Source organism: Grampus griseus, assembly GCF_964374135.1.
Source record: "Grampus griseus genome assembly, chromosome: 3".
Classification (NCBI taxonomy): Eukaryota; Metazoa; Chordata; class Mammalia; order Artiodactyla; family Delphinidae; genus Grampus; species Grampus griseus.
The window spans coordinates 165,935,700-165,959,481 of NC_139019.1; the positions used below are offsets into that span (position 1 = coordinate 165,935,700).

The 23,782-nt window shown below is 52.0% G+C and overlaps 1 protein-coding gene across 1 annotated transcript in view; it reads right to left on the reverse strand.

Annotated features, from left to right (window-relative positions):
- Positions 1-373: 373 nt before the first annotated feature.
- The window catches only part of LOC309821224 (complement C3-like), a gene marked incomplete at its 5' end in the record, with an annotated part of 28,818 nt that continues 5,409 nt past the window's right edge, over positions 374-23,782 (reverse strand). Inside the window, 31 exons of the mRNA XM_082652406.1 lie at positions 374-1,431; positions 1,859-1,994; positions 2,104-2,193; positions 2,273-2,356; positions 2,774-2,863; positions 3,327-3,432; positions 3,654-3,740; positions 4,061-4,148; positions 5,216-5,261; positions 6,860-6,950; positions 8,000-8,059; positions 9,282-9,440; positions 9,618-9,790; positions 10,946-11,099; positions 11,260-11,355; positions 14,275-14,443; positions 14,672-14,747; positions 15,856-16,059; positions 16,205-16,291; positions 16,469-16,520; positions 17,182-17,388; positions 17,790-17,929; positions 18,033-18,118; positions 18,437-18,548; positions 18,731-18,928; positions 20,302-20,379; positions 21,870-21,999; positions 22,394-22,555; positions 22,852-23,061; positions 23,227-23,436; positions 23,526-23,666. Of these exons, the coding sequence (XP_082508532.1) occupies positions 1,299-1,431; positions 1,859-1,994; positions 2,104-2,193; positions 2,273-2,356; positions 2,774-2,863; positions 3,327-3,432; positions 3,654-3,740; positions 4,061-4,148; positions 5,216-5,261; positions 6,860-6,950; positions 8,000-8,059; positions 9,282-9,440; positions 9,618-9,790; positions 10,946-11,099; positions 11,260-11,355; positions 14,275-14,443; positions 14,672-14,747; positions 15,856-16,059; positions 16,205-16,291; positions 16,469-16,520; positions 17,182-17,388; positions 17,790-17,929; positions 18,033-18,118; positions 18,437-18,548; positions 18,731-18,928; positions 20,302-20,379; positions 21,870-21,999; positions 22,394-22,555; positions 22,852-23,061; positions 23,227-23,436; positions 23,526-23,666 (3,855 nt within the window). The 3' untranslated portion in view covers positions 374-1,298. The remainder of the gene's footprint in view (positions 1,432-1,858; positions 1,995-2,103; positions 2,194-2,272; positions 2,357-2,773; positions 2,864-3,326; positions 3,433-3,653; positions 3,741-4,060; positions 4,149-5,215; positions 5,262-6,859; positions 6,951-7,999; positions 8,060-9,281; positions 9,441-9,617; positions 9,791-10,945; positions 11,100-11,259; positions 11,356-14,274; positions 14,444-14,671; positions 14,748-15,855; positions 16,060-16,204; positions 16,292-16,468; positions 16,521-17,181; positions 17,389-17,789; positions 17,930-18,032; positions 18,119-18,436; positions 18,549-18,730; positions 18,929-20,301; positions 20,380-21,869; positions 22,000-22,393; positions 22,556-22,851; positions 23,062-23,226; positions 23,437-23,525; positions 23,667-23,782) is intronic.

Genomic DNA, 23,782 nt, shown 5'->3' on the forward strand with positions numbered 1-23,782 from the left:
AGCGGCAGTCCCCTGCTCCCACTCCAAGCCACATTGATGAAACTCATTCACCCTCCCCTGCCCCTTGTCTCCTTTCTCCAGTTGCCTGGGGTTCCCGGTCAAAGCTTACATCAGGACCAACTGCAGAGTGGGTGCTACATTCATTCATTCATTCACTCATTCATTCAACAATCATTCCTTGAACACCTACTATATACCAGCCCCTGCTATAGGAACTGGGAGTACCACAGTGAACAAGACAGACATGGCCTCTGGTCTTAAAGAGCTGATATTGTGGGGCAGGAGAAATACCCAATTAACTAACAATCAAACCAATAAATATCACATACAATATATTTTTAAGTGTTACTGAGAGTGGTGGGAGGAGGTCTATTTTTAGGTATGTTATAAAGCAAGTATCTTTTTTTTAAAAAATATTTATTTATTTATTTGGTTGTGCCAGGTCTTAGTTGCTGCATGTGGGCTCCTTAGTTGGGGCATGTGAACTCTTAGTTGCAGCATGCATGTGGGATCTAGTTCCCTGGCCAGGGATCAAACTCCGGCCCCCTGCATTGGGAGCTCGGGATCTTAGTCACTGCGCCACCAGGGAAGTCCCTAAAGCAAGTATCTTAAAAAAAAATTTTTTTTTTAATTTTATTTTTGGCTGCATCAGGTCTTTGTTGCGGCATGCGGGATCTTCGTTGTGGCATGCACGCTCTTTGTTGAGGCATGCGGGTTTCTCTCTAGTTGTGGCGTGTGGGTTTTTCTCTCTCTAGTTGTGGCTCGTGGGTTCTGTACTTTGTGGCTCACGGGCTCTCTAGTTGAGGCGCGTGGGCTTAGTTGCCCCGCGGCATGTGGGATCTTAGTTCCCCGACCAGGGATTGGACCCACATCCCCTGCATTGGAAGGCGGATTCTTTACCACTGGACCACCAGGGAAGTCCCCAAAGCAAGTATCTTTGAGGAAGTGACATTAAAACAGAGTCCAAATAAGGGAAGTGTTCAATCCATAAAGACATCTGGAGGAAGGTGTACCTGGTGGAGGGGACAGTGTGTGCAAAGGCCCTGAGGTGGGAATCAACTCAGGTGTTGGAAGGACACAAAGAAGGCCAGTGTGATTGGAATGGAGTAGGAGTGAGACGGAGGATGTAGGTCCAAGCAATGTCAGGGCAGGTTCTGCAGGGCCCCTGCTGAATGCTGAGGCAGGAACACATGTCTGGAGTTTGAGTATGATATTCCTTGCTCTTTATTTGCGGTGAAGCCCAGGGACCTGGGCATGCTTGGAGACAACCCCCTGAGAGCAGCAGAGGCCTCAGGGTCTCAGGACTCGCAGCCATGGGTGCGCATATATTCTGAAAACCCCTCCAGCTGGTCCAGCAACTCCTTCTTGCCCACTGCCCCATCCACTGGCCAGTGCATGAGGAACGTCTCCTTGCCCAGGACATGGGTGTATCTGTGGGCAAGAGGTGGCCAGGATGGTGAGGCGAGCCGGGTGCCTTGAAGGTGTGGAGACCTTTCTGACTTGCCCCTCTGCCCTGCCTGACAGACTCTCAGAGCCACAGCTTATAGCGTCCACTCCACCAGGCCATCTCAGGTCCCCCCACCTCTAGCCCATACTGCTGGGGATTAGAAAATGCTCCCCTTCCTCTGACTCGTTCCTGCCCTCTGTTGGAAATTTACAACTACATTTACAACATCTCCTTATGAATGGTGTTCCCTGGAGTTGTGCAGTGCACAGCCTGCACCTCCATTCAGGGCAGCCCTGAAACCCAAGACTCGTGTTGACAGGTGCAGTAGAAACTTTGACACCAAGGACTGGACTGGGGTAGGGAAGGGGGCCCAGGCCTGAGTCCCCAGGGCAGCAGGAGCCCCCCACGCACTCAGATTTGACTCTCCACAGGTCTGATGTCTGGCCCATGATGAGGTATGTCTCGTGTTCTTGCAGCCCCAGGGAGTCATGGCAGGTGGCGTGAGTGATGAATTTCTTCATGGTGAGGGGCTTGGCAGAGTCCGTGCCTGGAGGAGAGGAGAACCAGTGTGTGAGCTGGCATAGGCCTGGCCCTCCTCCGCGTTGGGACCCCTGGGGTAGGCCCCCACGCCCCCACCTCTGCCACCTTGGACATACCACTCTTGATGATGGCTTGGAGCTGCATGTTGTAGTAGATGTAGGGGCTGGAGGCGGAGGTCTCCACAGACTCCAGCCTGGCCTTGTACACTGGGGGAGGGGTCCAGGAGGGTGTCGTGTTGGTGTCCAGCCTGCAGGTGGGCCGCCCCCTGCCCCTCCCCACACTCACCAAAGTCCACGCCAACCTCACAGGCTGCTGCCTGGAGCTGCTCCTGATGCAGGTGGTCGCTGTCCTTTGGGGATGGGCACTGTTCTGGAAGGTTGGGGGAGGGGGGGCGGCTGTTCTAGCTGCACTGGCGCAGGGGCCTTCCTCCCATCTGACCGCCATCTGGCCCCAGGCGGCAGCCGCTGGCTCTCTGGGTCTGGCCTTTCCGATCTGTAGGGTGCTCTCTCCTCCTCTGTCTCTCCGTTTGGTCTTTTTCTTTTCTGTGTCTCTCATCTGAGTGTCCCTCCGTGTCTGTGTCTCTGATTCGCCTGATCTTTGGCTGTGCCTGAGTGTATGTGTCATTCTCTGTCTCCTTTCCTCTGTCTCTCTTTGTCTCTGTCTTGCTATCTCTCTGTCTCTCTCTCTCTCTGTCTAAACTCAGCCCAGAAGGCGCCCAGGAAGTGATGAAAAGCTCTTGAACCCCTAGCCTGGCAGTCCCAGCCCTCCGTAGCCCCATGACCTCACCCTCGGCACATCTGCACACGTCTCTGTGGCAGATCTTCCTCAAGGAAGCGTGCTCTGTGGGCAGGTTGTAGAAGGAGCTGCACCTCTGGGCTGTGAGAAGAGGCGAGTGACCGGGCTTGGCTCGGGCCAGTGCTCCTGGGGGCTGGGTGCACGTCTGGCTCCGCCCCCAGCAGGCCCCGCCCCACCTGACCTGCCCAGCCACCCCCTTAACAGGTTCCCTCCTCTTTAAAGAGCCTGCCCACTTCTTGCCAACCCTTACCCAGCGGGCCACGCCAAGTCCCTTCTCAGCTCTGCCACACCCGCTTCCAGGCCCCCCCGCCCCTCCCCGGGGCCACTTTAACCACTAAGGAAGGCCACGCCCCTCATCACCACGCTCCTTGGGTCCCTTCCGGCGCCCTCTTGGCCACCCCTCCCACGGAGCCAAGGACCCCCTCTGCCACGCCCCATTCCCCCTTTTGGCCCCGCCCCTCACCCCTCCCTTTTTTTCTGGCCCAGTCCTTCTCAGGCCCTGTACCCTCCCAGGATAGCCCTCCACCCCAAGGCCCCTGCTCACAAGGCTCGTAGTAGTCGTAGACCATGACCTGGGCAGCCTGCAGGAACTCCGCCTGCAGCATCCTGTGGACGCGGAAGCCCAGCACCGTGTCTACCTCGTGGGAGAGCTGGAGAAGGGAAGTCCTGTCTGAGCTGATCAGGGCCACGGAGCATGGGGTACTGACCACAGGGCCTTGGCCATAACCACTGACCGCGTGGCCCTGAATACTGAGGAGCTGACTTCAGAGGGCATGGCTCTCGGACAACACTGACCAGGGTGCTGATTGTGGTTTCTCCACCCATCCGGCTGCCCACGGACCTCTGGCAGAGGACACCTGGCCTTCCTCACCTTCTCCAGGTAAAGGACAACAGTGCTGTCGCTGGAGGTCGTCTTGGTCTCATACTGGAAGGCGTACCTCTCCACGTCGCTCGTGAGCTGGGGCAGAGGGTGAGGAATGCGCGTCGGCAGAGATCCTCCAAGGCACCCAGCCCCGGGAGCTCCAGTTAGTGTGAAGCAACTCTCAGAGCTCCCGGCCCTTGTCCAATCAGCCCCACTGTTGGGGAAACTGAGGCACAATCAGGGCAAGAATTTAGCTAAGGTCATACAGGGAGTCCCCCAGAAGTGACCATCGCCGCTGACCTTGGGGCAGGGACTGTGAGGCATTACCCTGGGGGTCTTGACCCAGGTAGATGCTGTTCTGCGCCCACTTGGGGAATGTGGGATGTTGCCAGGGCAATCCCCGCCCTGCTCATCACCTGTTTGAGGTCATCCTGGTTGGGGTAGAAGCCGGTGAGCAGGGAGACCTCCATGATGGTCATTGTGGCCTCTCGATGACCCTGGTACCTGGGGATTTCACAGCACCAGTCTCTTCCCACTGTCCCCTTGCCCCTCTCCCACGCTCCCACTGTCATCACCTCTCGCCTGGACAAGGGCAGTAGCCTTCTCCTGTGTCTGCCTGTCGCTCCTCTGCCCCCAAGAGGATACAGCTTTAGCAAACAGAAATCTGGTATGTTGCCTCCTTGCTTAACTTCCTTGCTTTACCAAAACACCTGGCCTCATCCTTTCACTTCCCCTCCTTCCCCTCTGGCCTCTGATTGATTGCTCTGAAGTGTCAGTCTCTTGCCTGCCACTGGACCTTGGCACATGCTGTTCTCTCAGCCTGGAATTCTTCCTCCCTCTTTGCCCTGAAAAATCCTGTCACCTTTGCAATTTCAGCTGATGCATCACCCCCTCTGGGAAGCCTTCCCCAGCCGGCACACCAGATCATTCTCTAATTTGCCCTCCTGTGGCTCCGTGGACCTCTCCTTTGCCACATTTAATCACGGTTGTCATTTTGCCTTGATTCTGGGTGATTATTCGGTTATTGTTTGTCTCCCCTGATAGTCTGTGAGCTCCACCAGGCAGGGAGGAGCTGCCTTTGCTCACAGCTGTGCCCCCAGCTCCTAGAACAGAGCCTGGCACCAATTAGGTGCTCAATACATTTAAAAAAAAAAATCTGGGACAGACCTGGGTGAGGGTATTTGGGAGACAGAGCCAGACTGGGGTGGGGGCTGGAATGTCTGGAGAAGATGAAGAGAGGGGAGAGTCATGGGGTTCAGAGCTAGCCCTGGGCATCTGGGTCATGGTGCATGTTCACCGTGCAGGAGCCCGCCTTTCTGGGACAGGGAAAGCTGGGGGGCAGGGTTGGGGTAGCAGGATGGTAGGTAAGCATGGAAGGGTGGGGTAGGGGGCAGAAAGGGGGACAGGCAGGGGAGGGCAGGAGGAGAGGTAGGGATGAGGGGGCAGGCATGGAGAGGCAAGTGTGGCTGGTTCCCTCCCTCCACTCAGTACATAGGGAGAGCTGCTAAGGAGTCTGGTTTCCAGGAAGTGGGTCCTTCCTCCTGCCCAGTCCACGATCCTGGTGACCTGACCTTGTTTCCATCCGGAGCTGAAAGGTCGCTTCCCCCTTTTTATTATCTGCAGAGAGAAGGCAGGAATTTAGAGGCTGGGTGACACAGCCTCTGGAGCCAGCTTCCTGGGTTCAAATCCTGGCTCTGCTATGACTTTGAGCAAGTTGTTTAACCTCTCTGTGCTTTGGTTTCCTAAACTGTAAATGGGGATCATAATATTCCCAACCCAGCTGGTTAATTTTAAGTGAGTTAATACAAGTAAAGCATTTAACATAATGCCTGATTAGTGCTTGATAGCTGTCAGTTATTATTACTATAGTATTACTACCATTATCATATTACTACTACTACTGCTGCTACTACAATTAAGAAATGGGGTCCAAACCAAAGTCTTGGTCACTTTTAGTCCCTAAAAGTCTTGGGACTGGTGAGACTTGTTTCCCCCTACCCTGACAGTGAGCTCCCAGTGGCAAAGTCCTGTCTCTTCCTTCTTGGTACCCCAGACTGGAAACTCTGGAATCCATTTCTGATCATCTCCACAGCCCCTTCCCTGGTCCGGCCCCATCATTTCCTGCAGGACCAGTGCAGTCACCTCTTCCTTGGTCTCCCAGCTCCCACCTGTGCCCTCTATAGTCTGTTTCCCCCACAGCGGCCAGAGGGAGCCTGTGCGAACCTGTGCTAGGTCATGTCCCTCTTCTACTCAGAACCCTCTCTGGCTCCTATTTCACTCCAAGCAAACGCTAGAGTCCTCACCATGGCTTGTAAGTCCCTGCCCCATCTGCCCCATCACCTCTCCAACTCTTTCAACGAAAAATCTACCCCTTGCTCCTCTGTAGCCACACTGGCCTCCCTGCTGTTGCTCAAACCAGGTGAGTTCATTCTTGCCTCAGGCCCTTTGCACCTGCTGTTCCGTCTGCCTGGAATGCTCTTCCCTCAGATCCTTCCTGGCTCACTCTCTCACTTCTTTCATGTTTCATCTCAAATGCCACCTCCTCAGAGAGCTTCCCCTGGGCTTCCTCCAAGTCTGTAGCACCTTTTCCTGCTTTACTTTCTATGGTTCTTATCATCACCTGCTATTATGTTTCATATTTATATCTTACAATGCAGATTCACTTATGTTATAAATAAATCACAATAAAAGTATAATATACTGTTATTGTATTGTCTGCGTCCTTCTACTAGAATGTGGGCTCCAGGAGAAGATGGGATAGTTTTCTTGTTCATGCCTACGTTCCCAGGGCCGAGAAACAGGGTGCAGCACCTAGTAAATGCTCAAAGAATATTTGTTGGGGAAGGGTAAGCTGGGACGAAGTGAGAGAGCGGCATGGACATATACACACGACCAAATGTAAAATAGCTAGCTAGTGGGAAGCAGCCGCATAGCACAGGGAGATCCGCTCGGTGCTTTGTGTCCACCTAGAGGGGTGAGATAAGGAGGGTGGGAGGGAGACGCAAGAAGGAGGAGATATGGGGATATATGTATAGCTGATTCACTTTGTTATACAGCAGAAACTAACACACCATTGTAAAGCAATTATACTCCAATAAAGATGTTAGAAAAATATTTGTTGAATGGCTGAATAAAGCCATAGAGATGCTTACTGAATGATAGCTAAAATAAAGTAATAAAAAAGAAGAGCTGGGTATCCCTGAGTCCAGGCTCACCTTTCGGGGCTGTGTGAAGAGTCACATTCAGGTGGTACAGGTTGCAGGTGTCCTCCCAGGACTCTGGAGACCTGTGGTACATGGTCAGGATCTGTCGGAGGGGGAGGTATCAGAGCCCATCCACACTAACTCCTTTCCTCCTTGCTTCAGTTCCTGCCTGCCCAGCTCTCTGCCCCATGGGGAATTCACAGCGAGGTCTTTCCCATTCAATCCATGTGTTCAGTGGCCAGAACACCCTATATAGTCTAGGCAGGCCAGCTCTGTAATAGAACTTCCTGCAGTGTTGGCAATAGTCTCTAACTGTGCTGTCCGTGTGGCAACCACTAGACACGTGGCTTTTTTTTTTTTTTGGTTGTGCCGTGCAGCATGCGGGATCTTAGTTCCCCGACCAGGGATTAAACCCATGCCCCCTGCGATGGAAGCAGGGAGTCTTAACCACTGGACCGCCAGGGAAGTCCGCACATGTGGCTATCGAGCACTTGAAATGTGACTAGTTCGACCGAGGAACTGAATTTCTTATTTTATGTCATTTAAAATTAGCTGAAGTTTAAGGTGGAGTGTGACTTGCCTGAGGTCACACAACAAAGGCAGGGATTCAACTGTGGCTCTGTTGCCTGAAACATGATAGCAGGCTACCTTGAATTTGGTGACAAAGAAGGCTGTCCTCCTGGGTCATAGGGCATAGGGCCAGACGATGTAATGTGTGTAACAGTGTCTGACACACAGTAAGTGCTCAAAATAGCCTTCAGATATTGGGGGAAGGGTGGGGTTGTTCTCTGGGTTTTGAGAGGCACCCTGGTGGGAGAGTCTTTCTTTTAGGGGGCAAGGAAAGAGACCCCTTCAGGGATTCCACATAGGAGGGGCAGAGGGGTCCGAAGATCTCTGGCCTCTGTCTTCCCTGACTCTTGACTTACTGAAAGTGAAAACCTCTATTTCCCCACCCGTCACATGGAGCCCATATTTTTACCAGCTTCTCAGGGGGGTTTTGAGGTGTCCTTAGATTGATGCCTAACAAAGGGTTGTGTCCTAAATGGTAGCTAAGGTTATTGCTTATTTCAATCTTGTTTTGGAGTCTATATTTGCCTCTATTTCCACCAACTGGGGGAGCCCTGGGCTCTAGCTAAGGAACACAAGACCTACCGAGATGGTGCCTCTTCCACTGCCGCTGGCTTTGATCTCTAGGTCATCCTGGGCAGAGAACTGAAAAGAGAGGGGAGAAGGATTTGAGGGGAGAAGAAGCAGCAAAACATGGCTTACACACAGTGGGGATGGAGAGGAAAGAAGGCACGGGCACTGGGGCCTCAGTTATTTCCCTAACTTGGCCTCTAGTGACTCTCCCACCTCTCTTCATGAAGATGGTTTTACTTTTCCTTCTTTTTTTAAAAAACTATTTATTTATTTAGGCTGCACCAGGTCTTAGTCACGGCACGCGGGATCTTCGTTGTGGCACGCATGAGGGATCTAGTTCCCTGACCAGGGATCAAACCCGGGCCGCCTACATTGGGAGCGCGGAGTCTTACCCACTGGACCACCAGGGAAGTCCCTACATCTGCTCTTGTTTCCCTCATTCATTCTTCCCTCAGCGGCCAGAGCAAACTTTTACAAATTCACATGCAATCACATCACCCCTGCTCAAATCCCATTGCTGTTCTTAGAACACTCTTGCCTCAGTGCCTTTGCACTTGCTGTTTGTTCTGCCTAGATATCCACAAGGATCACATCTGCCTTTCCCTAAGGTCTTTGCTCAAATATTACCTTCTTGGTGAGACCTTCCCTACCCAGCCTAATTACAACTCCTTGATGTTCCCACCCCCTCCCTGCTTAATTCTTTCCCATAGCACTTGCCGTCATTTAACACATTACATATTCTACTTATTCACATCGCTTTTTTGTCTATCCCCACTAAAATAAAAAATTCTACAGACACAGGGATTTTTTTTTTCTGTCTTGTTCATGGCCATATTCCCAGAACCTAGAACAGTGTCTGACACACAGTAAGTGCTCAAAAAGGATGATTGAATAATTGAAGGTGACTATCACCTCCTTCATGGAGTAAGGTCATGGAGGTTACCTTACTCCCCATACCCAGGTTATTATGTCCTTTACACACTTATTTCATTCCCCTGTGTTCTGAAAGCTTAAAGTGGAATGTAGAATTATATTTATTGTCTTAATTTCTCTCTAGACTGTAAGTGCTTTGAGAATAGGGACCACAGATGTTTCATAATGTAACCCAGGAGAATGCTTGGCACACAGTAGGTGCTCAGGAAATGTTTGTGGAATGAATGAACCAATACATTGATAGTATAGCCAATGGTGATTGGATAATATTGGTGAGGGGAGATTTCCAGGGACAAGACTCTTGGTCTCATCTCCAGTGCAACTTCCGTGTGGACTTCCCAGCTGCCCCTTAGCTCCATACCTTTGCTGACCGCAGCTGGTAGGCATTGTTCTCATCGATGAGCCATTCCATATTCAAGGCTCTCTTGGGGGCTCTGATCTGGACACGGAGATCCTGGACACCGTCGAAGGGGACAGCTTCCCGGAAGCGTGTGAGGGCCTCTATGGCCACGACCGTGGTCTGGGTGTTGGGATGGGGGCCTCGGATCAGCACCACTGACAGCGCACCGGAGCCCCGTGGGGCACGAGCACCACGGACAGCTCCTTCCGGCGGGCCAGTAATGTCAGCACCTCTGCTAGCGACCCCCCCTCCCCCCTCCCCCTTCCCCCTCCCCCCAGTTTCCGAGGCTGCAGTCACCTGGGTGGACTGGAAGCCTCCTCCCAGCTCCCGTTTCTCCAGTAGCCACTTGGCGATGGCGTGCGTCTCATTGTGCCGACCCAGCTCCAGCTTCTGCATCAGCGCATAGGCCGTGGCCTCAATGGTGTAGAGGGAGTCCGTGTCCAGGTCGTCCACTGGCCAATGGGTTTTGTCTAGAAGATGGACGCCCACCTTGTCACGCAGATCTGGGCCCACCTACCTAAACCTGCCCTCTCCTCGTGTCATATTGCCCAGTTTTTCTCATCTGCTATTTTATTGAGCACCTACTTTATGTGAAAATCTTTGCTGAGGAGACGTATGGACATTGCATTTTTCAGAACCACTCTAGGAGACAGGGACACTATTTAGAGTTGGGGAAATTGAGGTTCAAAGAAGCCCCTCCACATTCCTCTCGGTCCCACTGCAAGTGAGTTTTTCTACCTCCACTCCTCTTGACTTGGGGAATGGAGAGGATGGGATCAGGACCCTCAGGGATGGGATAGCGCAGGCCATGGGAAGCAAACCCCTCTCAGCTACCTGTGTTTTATGACCTTCTTTCCATTCTCGGACATACCAAGCACTTTCCCACTTCAGAGCATTTGCACGTGCCATTCCTTCTGCTTGGAATATCCTTGGCCTTTCACGTAGGTGAGCGTTCTCATCTTTCATTCCAGCTGAGGGGTCCCCTTTTCACAGAGGCCTTCCCAGTTCTCCAGTCTATACTCCCCTCCCCTCATCATCGCTCCCACCCACCTTGTATGTTATTATCTCAGCGCCTGTCTCAACTAGTAATTCTCTTTTGATCTGTTTGTCTTCCACCTGCCTCCCTCAGGAATGCTGGGGACTTTTTTTTTTTTTTTTTTTCTGGGATGGAGATTAGTTTCTTCACTTCATGATTCATCAGTCGAAGAGAAAAGGTTTTGCATCTATACATGTCTATCAGCGGTCTGGCTGTTTTCGATCACTCAATCAACAAAACACTCAACCGTAAGTAGGAGTCCCTCCTCCCTGTGCCTTGCCTCCCTCCCATACTCCCCCCTGCCCCTCTGCCCTCCCCGCACCCCCCATGCCTGGGCTCTCAGTGGATTCTGGTTGGCTGCTGGGCTCATTTCCTGTGAGCCGGCCTGCGCTGGGGACTTTTGAGGGCGGGGACCACATCAGTCTTGTTCACCTTGGTTTCTCAGGGTCTGAGCTCAAGGGTGGGCACACCATAGGTGCTCATAAATGAAGAATCACATTTTGCTGGATTTGAGATCATACAATCCCCCTCTCTCTGCCCCCGTGACTGTGGTTAACACATAGTTGGTTGAAAAGTGACCCCCACCCACCCTGACTGGCAACGCTGTCCAGGCGGTCGTTGGCTCGGGGGCTCCTGGTGAGGGCCAGAGCATAGGAGACTATGGCTACGGCAAAGGTTGTCTGAATGTGGGGGAGTTTTTTCTCCAGGAAGTCACTGGCTTGCTTCATGCTGGCAGCCAAGTTCTAGAAAGTCAAGAGAAGAGGCTAGAGGGAGGTGATCAGAGGAAAGGGGTCTGGGAGTTAGAAGGGAGGAAAGCAGTAAGAAGGACATGAGGGCAGGGGAGCCCCCTGTGTGCAGGGGGCGTGGCACCCTGCAGACCCTGCCCTCGTCTTTGGGTCCTACCGGTATCTTCTGGTTGCACAACTCCTTCCCCTCATTCAGAGCGATCAGGACGAGAGCTGTGAGGGATACATTTGCCTCCGAGCCTCGGTAGCCACCCTGTGGGGATGCAGAACCACAGCCATAATCTCTTTACCATCTTGGAGACACCTCCCCCAATCTCTCCTGACTGACCTTGAAAAGCTCCCAGGTGCTCAGCTCTGGGCTGGATGATGCTGAAAGCAGGATGAGGAAAGGGGTAGAGGAAGAGGACCTATCTTGAGATTTGCCTGTGTGGGGTCTGCTTTACTATAAGAAAAGTTGACAGCCGTGGAGGGTGCTGTGCTAAGCTCTCTATGCTAGCTCAAAACATTCTTGCAGCAGCTCCATTCTCCTGATGAGCAAACTGAGGGTCAGAGGGTGAAGTGTCCCCATTGCTAGTAAATGACCGACAAGGTTCAAACTCCTCTTGAGTCTCCCAAGTTCCACCCTCAATCCCTGTACTGGACTGAATAATTTTCCCCCAAATTCTCATCCACCCAGAACCTCAGAGTGTGACCTTATTAGGAAATAGGGTCTTTGTAGATGTAATGAGCTAAGTTAAGAATAGGTTATACTGGATTAGGGGGACCCTGTATCCAATGACTCGTGTCCCTATAAGAAGGCACACACAGAAGGAAGAAAGCCATGTGAAGATGGAGGCAGAGATTGGAGTGATGTGGCTCTAAGCCAAGGGATGCCGAGGATTGCCAGGAACCGCCAAGCTAGAAGAGGCAAGGCAGGATTCCCGCCCCATGCCCCAATGAGCCTTCAGAAGGAGCATGGCCCTGCCGAGACCTTAAGCTTGGACTTTTAGTCTCTAGAACTGGGACCAAATAAATAGATTTCTGTTGTTTTAAGCCACCCAGTTTGTGGTCCTTTGTTACAGCAGCCCTAGGAAACTAATACACACCCCAAAGTCTCTTCTTCTCACAGTGGCCAGTGAAGCCTGTGAACTCTTGAATCAGTTTACATCCGTCCTCTGCTCAGAACCTTCTGTGGCTCCCACCTCACTCAGAGGAAAAGCTCAAGTCCTCCCTTTGGCTCACAAGGCCCTGCACACTCTGTCCCATCACCTCCCTGCGCTCCCCTCCTCCCCCTCTCCCCTCGCTCACTCTGTTCCAGCCACACTGGGCTCCTCACTGTTCCTCCAAAATATTGGGCACATTCCAGTCTCAGGACCTTTGCACATGCTCCTCCCTTTGCTTAGGACACTCTTTCCTTAGTTATCCACAGGACTTGCTCCCTCACCTCTCCAGTTCTGTATAAATATCATCTCCTCAGGAAACCTTCCAAAATGTCAGCCTTCCCACCTTGATCCCCCTTTCCCTGCATTTTTCCCGTCTCACTTATAACATGCCACATCACTTATGTCTCTGTTGTGCTAATTGCCTGTCTGTCCTCCACTAGAATGTCTGCCCCATGAGGACAGGGATTTTTGTCTGTTTTGTTTGCCCTGAGCCCCCAGTGCTTAAAGCAGTGCCTGGCACATTATAGGTGCCTGATACATGTTCGTTGGTGGAAAGAAACTCAGATCTGTGAGCCTGTCTTATTGTGACTGTGTTTGTAACTCCTTTAGGTACCGCCTTCCTGTACCACGTAGGGCTTTCACTCACACAGCCCTCCCTTCTTTTGGGGGTGCATTCTGTCTTTGCTGGTTCATTCATCCATCCAGAGTTTCATTCAGCATCACTTGCTGACTATGATGAACCAGACCTGCTTTTCTCCCTGGAGGACTCACAGTGTAGGAAAAGCAAACCCTGACCAGACTATTGCAAAGCCCCACAGGCTTCAGGACCTGGCGTCTTTCCTCCTTCCTAGGCCTCGGGATGGATCACCTCTTTGCCATCTTTGGGCTCTGATGACACTGGTCTCTTTTCCCCGTCCTCAAACATGCCAGAGCCTCAGGGCCTTTGCACATGCTGTTCCCTTTGCCTGGAGCTCTGTTTTCCATTCTCTCCTCCGCTGTCTCCTATTCCTTCTTCAAGTTGCTGCTTTACCGTCACTTCCGCCTGTAGGCTACCCCTGACACCCCCAGCGCTGGGCATGGCCCCTATTAAATCCTATCTCCTGCTTTTCTCTCCCATGGAACTCGGCGCAATTGTGACTTAAACAATCACTAGTTATAATTATTTGGTGAACTTCTGTCTGCCCCCCACTACCCAGCTTGTCAGTTCTATAAGCAGGGGCTGTCACTGTCTTGTTTACCTCTGTGTCTCCCCTCTCCCCAGCACAAGGCCTGGCACACAGCAGTTGCTGGATGAATGTTTGTTGAATGAGTGAATAAATCACATCCCTAACGTGATAGGTGCACAGGACAGGGCTGGTATTCGGGGAAGACTTAGGGGAGGTGGTGTCCAATCTAAATCTAATGAGAAAACATACTTTGGCTAGGTGCAGGGGAAAAAAGGGATGAGGTGTGACTATACCATGCAGAGAGAGCAGCCTAAGCAAAGATACGGAGGTGAGTTGGAAGGACCTGTGAGCAGGGAGTATTGAGGGGTGAGACTTGGGAGGAGATACAGAAGAGAAGGACATAGTAGAGAGATACCGTTGTAGGTGACTGTGTTTGTCTGTAGGTGACTGCCACAGAAGGTGTCTGAGCAGGGGAGAGACCTCCCAGGCTGTTTGAAAGCTGTTTCTGGAGGCTGGTGTGGAGGAACAATTGGTAGGGATGGGTGTGTTGGCTGGCGGAACACGGAGGACTCAGACCCAGAGAGAGGTGGGCCAGGACTGGCAACTCCTTGAAGTAGGGGTGGGGGGATAGATCCCAGATGTGCCCAGCCTCCCCACATTGTAACAGTTGTGCCCAGCCTCCCCGCATTGTAACAGAGTGCAGCACGGTCCAGAGCAGGGAGATGTGATGCTTGGTGCCGGACCTCAGCTCTTTCCTGTTCTCATTCTACCTGGGAACACGTCAGGGGGCTGAAATTCCCCTCCCAGTGTGCAGAGCCCTTGGGTTTTGTTTGAATGGCTCAGGCGGTGGGGGGGGGTGGGCACCTTCATGGACCCCATGACCACAGGGCTTTCCTCCAAGAAGCTCCCGTCCTTCGCCTGCCTCTGGGTGATGATCCAGTTGGCAATGGTGCAGAGAGACTCAGGGTTGAACGCCCCCATTGTCATGGTAGGGTAGGCCAGGGCGAAGACCCGGAATACGTAACTCGTGAGCCTGTTGGAAGGGAGACGGGGTGGGTGATGGCTGGCAGTAGTCACCAAGGGGGTTCTAGGACAGGGGCGTCTACACTATGGAGAAGTCTACCCCAGAGACCACGGCAACTTGGAATGCTGCTGGCTTACAGGCTGCCTGCCCCAAGACCCCTCAGTGGGGATACTTCTGGGGTCATCAAGCCCCAGGCTGGTCCCTCAGGCTTCCTCCTACCAGGGTCCTCATCCTTACCAGGTGCTTCCTGGGTTTCCCTTGCTGGTGTGGTAGGTGCTATCTGCGCTCCGGTGGGTCAGCATCCGGCTGTACCCTGGGAAAACAGGTGGATGGGAATTTACCAGGAGAGTTGGTGCTTGGGTGTGGCTGTGAAGGGGGGGGGGTTAGTTACCAGGCATAATCTGGGGGGCAGGGTGTGGGTGGGACTTAGGGGTGCATCATATCTAGATGTAACCTGGAGGAGGGGACTGGTCCAGGTGCCTTAAGGAGGGAGCTGCAGGGCCCAGGTATAAATGAAGGTCATGGCCACATGTGACAGTGGGAGCCAGGGTACAGCTGTATCTGGGGGTAAACTGGGAAACTGTGCCATTGGGGTGTGACTGGGAATTACTGCTAGGAGGGATCATGGACGGTGAAACCCAGGAAAGGGCGTATCCTGAGGGGCCACTACCTGGGTGTTTTCTTGGGGGTTGTCTCTTGGCTGTAAACTAGAGATGTCAGTGTGTCTGTGTAGTCAAAGGATGTTACTCCTGGGTGTATTTTGGAGGAGGTACCTCTTGGGTGGATTCTGAGCATTGCTGCTTGGGTATTACCTGAAGGCTACCTGGAGGTTTACTGTTTGGGTTTAACACTGGGGATGATAGTGTCTGGGTGTTACTTAGATGGAGAGCTGGTGTCTGTGTGTAACCAGGGAGACGGGGTCAGCGTCCAAACTAACTAGAGGGTCTCTGTCAGGGTGTCACCGGGGTGTGTATCTATGGTTGTTACCTGGGGGGTTTGGATGTAACCTGGGAAGGTATTAGCATTCAGGTGTAGCCGGAGGGCCACCACCTGGGATTATGCTGGAGTTTTCCCGCCTGGATGTTCCCTGGGGGTGTAGCCCAGGGCGTGGAACTGATTGGCTATAACCTGGGACAATGTCTGAATATAACATAACCTGGGAGGTTGCTGCTTTGGGGTTAACCAGGGTGTCTGTTATGAGACTTGTAGCCTGGGAGAGGGGTCAGGGTGAAGGAATAATGTGGGGGTCACAATTGGGGGTCACCTGGGGGACTTGGTGTCAGGTTGTCATCTGGGAGAAGTCAGAGTTTGGGTGCTATTGTCTGGGAAGGTCCAGTGGGGTACCCCAGGGGTACCTCAGCCACCCTCCCCAAGAGTCCCAGACACCCTCATCGAGGTCCCAGGAGGGGGTCCACTCTCACCGCTGACAATGTTCTTCATCACCTGCTCCCTGAGCTCTACCCCAACCTTGTTCCACTGGCCTGTGCTATCCAAATAGCGTGCCAGGATGATCACGGGTGCCAGGGAGCTCAGCGTCTGTTCGGGGCAGCCAGTGGGGACCCTCAGTAGCCGCCTTGTTTCTTTGGGTGTCAGGCTGCCCAGGATGGTCTCTCCAAGGATGTCACCTGTCAGGTGGGCATGGTCTAAGTTACCATGGCTCCCCGATGGGGACCATAGGTCCCCCCGGCCCCTCCTGCCCCTGTGCCCAGGCAGGCTCTGGAGGAACCGGCCCCTCCTCAGCCCCCGCAGGAGCCAGCTCTGTCTAGGCACCTTGAATGCTGACAAACACTTCTGCCTCTGTGTTGGGCATCTTGTTCAAAAAGTCCTGTTTTGGCACCAGCTCCATCTGGGTGTGACCTGAGCAGGCACAACCTTGTGTGACAAGCGGGTTCTGGGACTGGGGAGGTCAGGGTTCGACTGCAGACTCTGGGAGAATCTCAGACTGCCCCCCTGACCAGATCCCCTCATTTCAGCCCCTCCCTCCACTGGCGCATGGTTCCAGGATCCCACGTGCTCCCTGAAGACCCCACAAACCTTGGGGGTTCAGGAGGATGCTATGGGATATTTGCTGTATCTGACCCCCTGCCTGTAGGATGCAATGAAGAAGAAAGTGAAAAACAAAGTCATAATGACATTAAGAGGAAGTATTGCTTAGATATAAAGAGCACAGACTCTGGGACCCAGATATCTGAGTTCAAATCCCAGCTCTTTTGCTTCCTAGCTGCATGACCTTGGGCAAATTACTTCACCCGCTCTGTGTCTCAGTTTTCTCATCCATAAAAGGGAGAGTACAGTAGTTCCGACCTCATAGAGTTGTTCTGAGGGTGCAGTGAGTTAATATTCTTAAAGTGCTATACCCTAAGTGCTAAAAAATGTGTTTGTTAAGTAAATAAAGTATTACTGATGGGTCATGCACTGGTCTTGTGTAATTTTCACAGCTCTCTGATTACTCGTGGGTATGAGGATTATTCCCATCCTGCAAATGAGGAAACAGAGGCTCAGAGAAGTTAAGTAACTTGCCCAAGGTCACACAGAAGAGACAAGGTTTGAACCCGAGCCTGACTCCAAAGGCCCGAAGCGGGGACTCTGTGACTGAGTTTTCAGATCATTGTCTCGCACCTCACTCCTGTCCTGGAGGCCTGTTCATTGATCTTGGGCCCACCTGCCCCTCCCGTGATCACACAGCCTGGAGCTCAGGAGAAGCCCCACTCGCTGCACTGGCAGCAAGGGCTGGGGGTGCCTATTACCTGGACCAGGAGTGTCTTCCTCACGTGGTCCTGGACCCCAAAGCCCATGACCTTGACCTCCACATCCACTTTGCCTGTTTCAAGTGGGAGAAGCACGAAGGGCACCATCTTGGAGGAGGTGGGGGGCACGACAACCACCTGGCGGGAAGGGGCTCCTGGCTTTGCCGCACTGCACAGTGGCTCCTTGTGGGGGAACTCCACTCGGACCTGGGGCAGGGTGGGCAGTGAGAGGGTCCTGATGCATGAGGAGGCCCAGGACCCAAGAGTCACAGTCTCCTCCCTGCCCCCACCCTGAGAATCCTGAGTAGGTGACAGTGTAGCATAATGATTGAGAGTAAAGACCCTGCCTGGGTTCAAACCCCTTCTGTCACTTAGGTGCTATGTGATCTCGGGAAAGCCATGCAAGTTTCCTTATCTCCAAACCAAGAACAGTCATAGCAACCATCTCCTGGGGTTCTTGTGAGGCTTAACTGGGAAAATGTCTTAGAAACTTTTTCAAAAAGGCTGCCACTTCACTGGCTCCTTCGAATAATGGACACACTCCATCCCCCTTATAAAACACACTGACAGACATTTTTGGGGGGAGAGGGGAAGGCTGGGGGCTTCACCTTGACCGGGTGGACCCTGAAATTGTACAGCACAGCTTGGATCTGGACCTGCTCATTCCTGATCACGGAGAAGGGCAACTTAAGGTCCACAAAGAATGATTTCATAACTGTCAGCTCAAAGGGGTCAGAGACGCAAAGACCTAGAACCAGGAGGGCGCTTGACGTTAAGCAGAGGCCAACTGCCCTGGGGCTGGCCAGGGCCACTGTGCTCCTATTCCTTCAGCGCTGGGCTTGTGGGGTCACCTTGTCCAGCCTTGACACTGACGGCCACAAACTTCCACGTGGTGATGGAATCTGGCACGGTCACACGGGTGCTGTAGTGCGAGATGCTGCAGACAGTGCCGGGTAGGGGGAAGGGAACATAAGTGAGTCTGTGCTGCCTGGACAGAGCCTCTGATCGAGGGTTACTGTCTTGGGCTTACCATCACTATGAAGGGGTCAGTGGGTCACCCAATTAGAGAAATTATCACGAGAGGGACATCATTTGGGGGGACCCACTGGGATCTTTATCCCCATCCAGGAAGTTTCCTGTCATGGGACAATGCTGAGAGCTCCGTGTCACTCCTGGGGGCATTGGCCATGATGGATGGCCCCTGATGCATGGACGGGCCAGGGACCAGGGGCTGGCATGGGGGCCATAGTCCTACCCCGATTCACTTTTGGGCAGAGTAATCTTCTTCCAGAACCAACTTTCAGGGAACAAGCTCCGGACAGGCTGGTCCTCCTGGAAGATGTCATCAAAGTCCTCGTCTTCATCCACTGTAGGGAGGAGATGTGGGGCAGGGTTTCTTTTGCATGTCTCCCATGACCCACCAGACTCTTCAGTGGGGTCCTCCCACCTCATCCTTCCACGGCACATGTCACCCCTTGACCTGTCCATGACACTCCATGTCCCTCAGTGGAGCCCCCCGACCCTGTGCCTCCTGCCGTGGCCCCCTCACTTGTCCCCAGAAGCAGCTGCTCCTCTCGGGCCTCCCGACTCAGGGCCTCAGACACATGGCAGCAGCTCAGGAAAGCGGCGATGCAGACTGGTCCATAGCGGACATGATGCGTCCTCTCCACACACGATAGCCCCACTGGGCTCTCCCGGAGCCCAGCCTCACAGCACTTTCGCTCCAGCTCTGTCTCGAACTTGTTCACTGCAGGCCAGAGTTAGTGGGACAGAGGAGGGGCTGGGTAGGACCTGAGGAAGCAGGGACCCATCCACCTCAACGCCATGTACACCTGACCTCTGTTTAGCCATATCTCTGGCAATGCTGTCCCTAGAACTTTGCCTGTATCTTTCCCCTGAAGCTTCACACTGAACTCATATGATGAGTTCTGATGAGGAAGCTGAGGTACAGAGAGGTCAATTCACTGGCCCAGGGTCACACAGCTCACAAGTGGCAGAGCTGGGACTGGAATTGATGCTGCTGCTTCTGCTACTTCTTCTCCTTCTCCTTCGTTTGGGACCGGGATTGGCAATTTCATGTTTATTTATTGAAGCTGGGATTTTGACTCCTGGTTTTCGTTGTGTGTTTTAAAAAAATGAAAACACAAAACTTGCTGTAGAGCATGATGTCAAGTTCAATGCTTCTAAATTAGCGAACCGAAGGAATGCACTTAAATATAAAAAATATTATAGCAATTTAATAATCTTATTGTCTACCATATAACATGATTAGAACATCTATAGTTAAGTGATTGTTACCATAAATAAAATAACAGTTTATATTATGTACTGTTCTCAGAAGGTTAGCATGATTTTCGATATTGAAATTAGAGTTAGGGTTTTATCTCAATTTTTATTAGATTTCACTTATTTTCCCTTTATTTAGATCCACAAAGTCATTAGTGCTGCTTTAAAAGACTGACAAATCTAATATTCATAGAATCCATGCTTCTAACAATACCCAGTGCTGCCTCTCATCTTCCTTGAACTCTAGGCTTCTTGGTCCTGTCCACGCCCTGGTCTTGGTCTACATATTATCCATCTCCCCTTTCATCTACCTTCCTTCCGGTATCACAGAAGCTAGACATCTAAAAACTACATTTCCCAGACTCCCTTGCTGCTAGGGTCCTGGATGGGATGAGAGTCTGCCACCCAGACGCTCTTGTATAGAATTTGGAAAGTGGAAGAGAGGTGGAGACCATTTTCCCTGCAACGGTGGTAGCTGATGGGTGGGCTCCAGTCTACGTGTTTTTGTAATAGGCAAAATTCTGTGTTTCACTATCTACCTGCCAGCTTCATGAGAGAGATTGGCAGAGTTTCCTGAGATTTCATGCACTGAAACCTAGATTTCATGCATCGTAAGAACTACAATGGAGTGATCTTGAGTCTCAGCAAGCAGCCTTCCAACTTCCACTCCTAAAGTTCAGCTAATGATTTTGAAAGCACCAAACTCACATCATGAAATCACCTCCCCTCCCCGTCCCCCGACTGGAGTACCTAGAGTGGTTTCAGTTTTCTGTTCTAAGCCCTGATGAATACAGGTTAGGGAGCCAGGAGGGCACATCCAGCTTTAGCTCTGACCTGCATTCCTCTTGGTCTCCAGGCTCTTCAGGGAGCGGCGGTGACGGCTGGGAGATGGGCTCTGGGGGCAGTGCCAGTCTGGGGATCAGAGGGAAGAATGAGAGAACAAGTGTCAAGATCATTATCAACATCCTTTATGCATCACCTCACTTTATCCCACAGCCTCTTCGTAGTCAAGATTTGCCACTTAAAAGTTGTGCAGGGCTTCCCTGGTGGTGCAGTGTTCAAGAACCCGCCTGCCATTGCAGGGGACACGGGTTCAAGCTCTGGTCCGGGAAGATCCCACATGCCGCAGAGCAACTAAGCCCGTGCGCCACAACTACTGAGCCTGTGCTCTAGAGCCCACGAGCCACAACTACTGAGCCCACGTGCCACAACTACTGAAGCCCGTGCACCTAGAGCCCATGCTCTGCAACAAGCCGCCGCAATGAGAAGCCCGCGCACCGCAACAAAGAGTAGCCCCCGCTCGCCACAACTAGAGAAAGCCCGCGTGCAGCAACGAAGACCCAATGCAGCCAAAAATAAACAAATGAAATAAATTTATTAAAAAAAAAAAGTTGTGCAATCTTCAGCAAGTCACTTAACCTCTCTGGGTTTTAATTTCTCCAGCTATGTAAAATGGAATAATCATAGTTCTATCTATGAGATAATGCATATAAAAGTACTTAGCACAGGGTCCAGCTTGTAGTAAATAGAAATTGTTATTTTTAAAAAAATATTTATTTATTTGGCTGCGCCGGGTCTTAGTTGCAGCACTCAGGATCTTCATTGCAGCATGTGGGGTCTTTTAGTTGTGGCATGTGGGATCTTTTATTTGTGGCATGAGGGATCTTTAGTTGCAGCATGCGAACTTTTAGTTGCGGCATGTAGGATCTAGTTCCCTTACCAGGGATTGAGCCCAGGCCCCCTGCATTGGGAGTGTGGAGTCTTAGCCACTGGACCAGCAGGGAAGTCCCAGAAATTGTTATTAATAACACTATTTATAGCTGAAAGAAGACCCTCCTAGTTGTCCCCAAAATATCCATTCTCCCCTACCGTTTGGGGCAACTAAACTTCCATCTTTTATGTATCACTCAGAATGAAGACTACATTTCCCAGTCTCCTTTGTGCCTAGATAGGGCCATGTGACTGAGTTCTGGCCAATGAGATGAGAGAGAAGTGTACTAGTCTTTCCACTTCCCTTCATCCTGGTGCCTGGCAGGAGGTCCTGGTGAGACTTCATCTTGGAATATGGCAGAGCAACAAGCTAGAAGGAGCCTGAGTCCCAGAACGACCTCTGGACTGTTACTGAGCAAGAAATAAACTTCTACCTGTTTAAGCTACTGTTAATTTGTATCCCTGATACACATGGCCAAAACTACATCTTAATTAGCACACAGTAAGTTACTTCTATTATTACGTACATTTTATGGAGAGATAAACTGAGAATCAGAGAGGAAACATGACCGGCCTATGGTAAGTGGCAGGGTCCTAGATTTTAGCTCATCTGTTTCACACCAAAGTCCATGTTCCTAACCACTAGATAGCACTTCCCCCACCCCTGCCGTCTTCCTGCCCCCCTCATGTACCTGAGCTTGCCAAAGTGTCCATGCCTGTGCTCATCTTCATGTCCAATCCAGCATCCTTGAACACAGCAAGTCTGTCTTTCCCACTGCCTGCTGTGCAGCCAATGTCATGTTCCTCCACCGTATCCCAGACCTGAGGGTCAAGAGAGGAACCTGGGGCTTCCCTGGTGGCGCAGTGGTTGAGAGTCCGCCTGCCGATGCAGGGCACACGGGTTCGTGCCCCGGTCCGGAAAGATCCCACATGCTGCGGAGTGGCTTGGCCCGTGAGCCATGGCCGCTGAGCGTGTGCGGCCGGAGCCTGTGCTCCGCGACGGGAGAGACCACAACAGTGAGAGGCCCGCGTACCGCAAAAAAAAAAAAAAAAATTCACATAATCACCCATTTACTGAGCCCTTACTACCTGCCAATCTCTATGCTGTGCACAGGCTCCTTGAATCCTTGCAACCACTGATGTTGTTCATTTAATAGGTGAAGAAACTGAGGCTCCAGCTAGAATCTCTTTGGGTCCAAAGCCCACATGTTCTTACCTTCTTCTGTGTGAGCTTGTGTTTGCTGTTCAAGATATAGACAGCCTTGTCCACGGCCACCAGCCCCACTGTGGCCTCTGCATCACCTGTCACCTTCAATTCCACCTGGCTGCTGGGCTGTACAGGCTGGAGGTATCCTTCATTCTTCATGCCAACCTTCAGCTAGGCAAGGAAAAAGAGATGTCAGTATAAGAGGCTCATAGGTCACCAAGGGGCTTCCCCAAGTCCATTTTCAAGTTCATGCTCCCTCGGCTCTGATGGAGCATCTGGGAACTCCACCAGGCCAATCTCAACTCTACATATTTACTTGCATCTTCTCCGCCTCTTAAGTTGAGGTTTTAAGACCACATCGTTTCTCCTTCCTCTCCCCTGCCTCTAGACTGAGAGCCCTTGAATTTGTACAGACCATCTCCCAAGCATTATGATGGTGGTGTACAACTTCAAGGAGTTTGACTCACCTTCTCTTTGCATTTGTCATTCACAGGAATCCAAATGGAATCAGCCACCAGTTCAGGGTCCTGCCCTGTTCCCCTTGGCAGTAAATAAAAGGCCAGGATGCGGAAGGAAGGAAGCATCTCTGAAGTCACGTCGATAATGGCTGACGTGTAGACACTCCCATGACTTTTTAACTGATGTTTGGCATACACGATCTGGCCCTTACTCAGGACCTTGGAGACAAGGGAGACTGTGGATGAGAAGGGATGAGAACCAGCCCTTCCCCTAGGCTATCCCAGCCCACAAGGGAGCCCCCTAGTCCCTTTGCTTCAGCCCCTATAGGTCTGAGTCCATCCCAGATGGCTCCCACCGGCTCAAGTCCTGGCCTGACCCCTCACCAGGATGGTGAAGTGAGTGATCCAGTCCTTGGCTTCAGGATTTTGATGCTTTGTGTTGAGAATCAGCTGGATGTTGCTGCCAACCTCTACGCCCAATGTCTTCACCTCAATGTGCAGGAAGTTCCCTGACCTATCCTGGGTTGCGTAAGGCCAAGCCGTCATCCTGGCTGAAGCCTGCTCCTCTGGCTGGAGAGGTGCATCAGTTTCCACCTGGGGAGCATGATGGGCAGTAAATCCCTAATAACCCTTCCAGCTCACACAGTCCCAGCCCCACTATCCCTGCCCCATAAAGTTGGTACCAGGATAGGGAGCTCCTTCAGATCTCCGTTGGTGTTGATGGTCAGAGTGGCCACCCCACTGGATGAGGTATGTACTTTGTGGTTTTGGCAGCGGACGAGGACTTTGGAGGCTGGGGACCCATCAGGATTTGAGACGAAGACCTGTGGTGGAATCTGGCATGAGATCATGGACAGGCCTGGGGGTGGCCTGGTGTAAGAGGTGGGAACTGGGAATGCAATCTGGATAGGACTGCCTTGTACAGCTGTAAAGGTTGTGC